Below are 3,575 nucleotides of genomic sequence, written 5' to 3' on the forward strand. Positions count from 1 at the left end.
CATATATATATATATATATCTATATATATATAAATATATATATATATATACTGAATGATACAAATTAGAACAGCAGTAATACTGGATAAGTTATTCTTACAAAGCGAAAAATTTGCCAACAACCAGCATCTGTGTTTGTGAAAAATATCATCTAACTTCTATCGTTCAATACACATTTCAACACTCATGAAAACAAATGTTAGTTTGTTTAAATTTATACACATAGTTTATATATGTATATATATATAATAATAATATTAGGGATAAAATCCAAAATTACAGGTAAAAACTCAATTAAAATCAATTTATTAAAAATTTAAATCAAATTAAGTTTCACAGTATAAAATATATGGTTTTAGGGAAAAGAACCAAATTTCATGAACTCATCGATGAAAATCCACTGTCACATATAGAAAAATTAATTATTAAAAGCACAATAAATGAGTATAATATAATACAAAGAAAATATCATAAGATAAAGATAGTATATGCATGTATGTATAGGGTTGAACAGATAGAACACAAGGAGGAAAAGTTAGGCGAAAGCAAAGCAAATGGAAAACATTGAATGGTAATGGCGCGAAACCACCATGATATTTTGGGTCATTGACTGACCAGGAAAACTCAGCTAAGTACCACGCTTTAAAAAAAGAAGTCCAGGGGTCAATTCATTTGATTAAAATTCTTCAAGGTGGTGCATGTCCACACTCTTATGATTGAAAAAGATAAAAGATAAACGTTTACTGAAAGGGTGCCAAGCTGCCCTGGTTCTTAGACCTCATGATCAGCCATAATAATGCTGTGAGCAAGGGCTGCCGCCATAATTTTTTTCAGAAGGGTAACGCTAGTATCATAATGGTATGATCTATAATCAGGGGAATAAAATTGCCTTTTCATTTTCTTTCTTTCTTATTTGTTTTGTCCGGAGGAAGGGCCCTTTCCCATGACGTTTGCAAGCCCTACAAAATCAGTGAGGTTGGTACCGTTAAATGTTGTAGTTAAACTGTTGCAAGTTAATACCTGCAGGACAGATATGAGCTGGGAGAAGATTCCAAGAGGGCAGATGTTCTGGAAAGAAAGGACTGAACACAATGGTTAGCACGGGGCCTATGGGTTCGGATGCACTAAAAATAACGAGACGTATGAAGATGAGTAGGACGAGAGTAGTTGAGTGATGGCGAGTACGTAGACCAGCCAGCTCCAAAGAACACAGGTCATTTTAGTAACGATAGTGAAAGATCGTGGGTCGGAGGCTGAAAGATTGTCTAAGAATAAACTGAGCACCTATTCGTCGAGTGGCCCTGCCCTTTGATGCGATCTAGGATGTCTGTGTGTGTGTAGCAGCAACACCATCCCATACATAAGTGGAGGCGCAATGGCCCAGTGATTAGGGCAGCAGACTCGTGGTCATAGGATCGCAGTTTCGATTCCCAGACCGAGCGTTGTGAGTGTTTATTGAGCGAAAGCACCTAAAGCTCCACGAGGCTCCGGCAGGGGATGGTGGCGAACCCTGCTGTACTCTTTCACCACAACTTTCTCTCACTCTTATTTCCTGTTTCTGTTGTGCCTGTAATTCAAAGGGTCAGCCTTGTCGCACTGTGTCACGCTGAATATCCCCGAGAACTACGTTAAGGGTACACGTGTCTGTGGAGTGCTCAGCCACTTGCACGTTAATTTCACGAGGAGGCTGTTCCGTTGATCGGATCAACTGGAACCCTCGACGTCGTAAGCGACGGAGTGCTAACAACAATCCCATACACGGGATAAGTTTTTCATTTCGCGTCTCACACGAGATTTGTTGTTTACTTTAGTGAACAATTAATTATACAATAAATAAAAATATCTTAAATATTCTAAATAATGGAAACATCATTCTGAGATTCCAAGAAATTCTCGGGCTGGATAAAATGCATCCTCTGCATCTCCTGTTAAGGCCGTTTATGAAATTTAATTTTAGTTGTTCGAAAAATTTCTTATTTTCAAATGATGAATTTATTGCGTTTAAATATCAATTATTTACAAACATCAGTCGTGGTTAAGTTTTAAGCTATTCACTAAAGTTAATAAACATCTTAACATTACATCTCATTTAAATAAAGGCAACGATTTATCGGGGACCTTCTGCATATGCATCTAGAAAGTTCCCCTACAATGTGCAGGTTCAAACAAAGGGATTTTTTTTTTAATAATTTTTAGCGGGAGACCAGCAGTTACTATTGCATACAAATGAGCCCATTGCACGCCACGGGCCCCAAACACCGGCCCAAGGATCATTTGGTACCGGGCCGCACCGAAAGAATATATTAAAATTTTGTTTTTACTATTTTATTGACTATTGCAATCTGCAAGGTATTTTTGCATTACATATGTATTATAAAAGGTAATATATATTTATTATATATATTTATTATATACATAATATGTATGTATTAAATACATAATAATTAAATTATATATTATGCACTTCACTGTGCTTTTTGTTATGCGTGTGATCCCTCGGCCAGTGGGAAAACTGTCTTGCATGAAACTAGTCCGTAATGCAAAAAAAAAAAAAGATCGGAGACCTTTGATCTAAGGAGAGAGAAAGGGCAGAAATAGTTTGACACCAGAATTGTTGCAATGGATATCGCAAAACAAGCTTAACAATTCCGGCAAACCAACACTCTGGACTGATACGTTAGCGATCCATGAAAAAGAAACAGAAAAAAAAAACAAATGAAAAGCAGAATTTGATCCCATAACGCAGGAGCCGGGTCGCTGTTGCGAAGCAGTTTACCCAACGATCTAACCACCCGGCTAATCCACCGTAGCTTTTTAAGTTCTCGCAAAGAATCATATCAATGTAACAATAGATTTTTAGCGTCAATGTCATGATTATGAAAAAAAAAAAAAAATTGCGCCATAAATTTTTTAAAATACAAAAAAAAAAAAATCGTTTTAGAACTAGAAAATAAAAAGATCAAATTCACTCACACCACGAATTTTCCAATATCCCAACGTTGGTTTCGACATTTTCTTCGAAGTTCTCTGAGAGAGATGAGCAACCAAAAGACAAAAGAAGACGAGCACCTGCCAACAGCAAACCAAGATATGAAAGGGTGGACGTGAAGCTTGTTATAAACACTTGCTTCTATGGAACACCAAAATTGCTATAACAAATTCTATTGCTCACTAGTTCTTTCTTGCTTTCTCTCTTTCTTCCTTTCTCATTTATGCTGTCCTTTGTGTCTTATCACCATTTCTACCACGAGTCTGTCGCGATGGAAGAGGTGGTAATACTTAATATCTTTTATTTTCGACATACATCACCATTGATTCCACAATATTTAAAATACATAACATCACAAGACATTATTTCAAAAGAGAGAGAAAGAGTGAGAGGGGAGAGCAAATCTAACTGTTATTGTTTGTTTGGTGTTCCTTAAAAAAAGCTTGCCTCTACTTTGTTACAAAATTTAAACTTAACAAAAGTGAATAAAGTGAAACATATTTAATGTATGGAGTAACAAAAGACTAATTTCTTCAATGCTTTCTTTCTTTCTTGTTTTTAATTCTGTACCCTATGAGCTTATTGT

General features: G+C 36.0%; 1 protein-coding gene across 1 annotated transcript in view; it reads right to left on the reverse strand.

Moving 5' to 3' along the window:
- LOC106883696 (glutathione S-transferase Mu 2) overlaps positions 1 to 3,132 on the reverse strand; it is a 16,152-nt gene extending 13,020 nt beyond the window's left edge. Inside the window, exon 1 of the mRNA XM_052976175.1 lies at positions 2,974 to 3,132. Within this exon, the coding sequence (XP_052832135.1) occupies positions 2,974 to 3,012 (39 nt within the window). The 5' untranslated portion in view covers positions 3,013 to 3,132. The remainder of the gene's footprint in view (positions 1 to 2,973) is intronic.
- Positions 3,133 to 3,575: the final 443 nt, after the last annotated feature.

Source organism: Octopus bimaculoides, chromosome 24 (assembly GCF_001194135.2).
Source record: "Octopus bimaculoides isolate UCB-OBI-ISO-001 chromosome 24, ASM119413v2, whole genome shotgun sequence".
NCBI classification, from domain to species: Eukaryota; Metazoa; Mollusca; class Cephalopoda; order Octopoda; family Octopodidae; genus Octopus; species Octopus bimaculoides.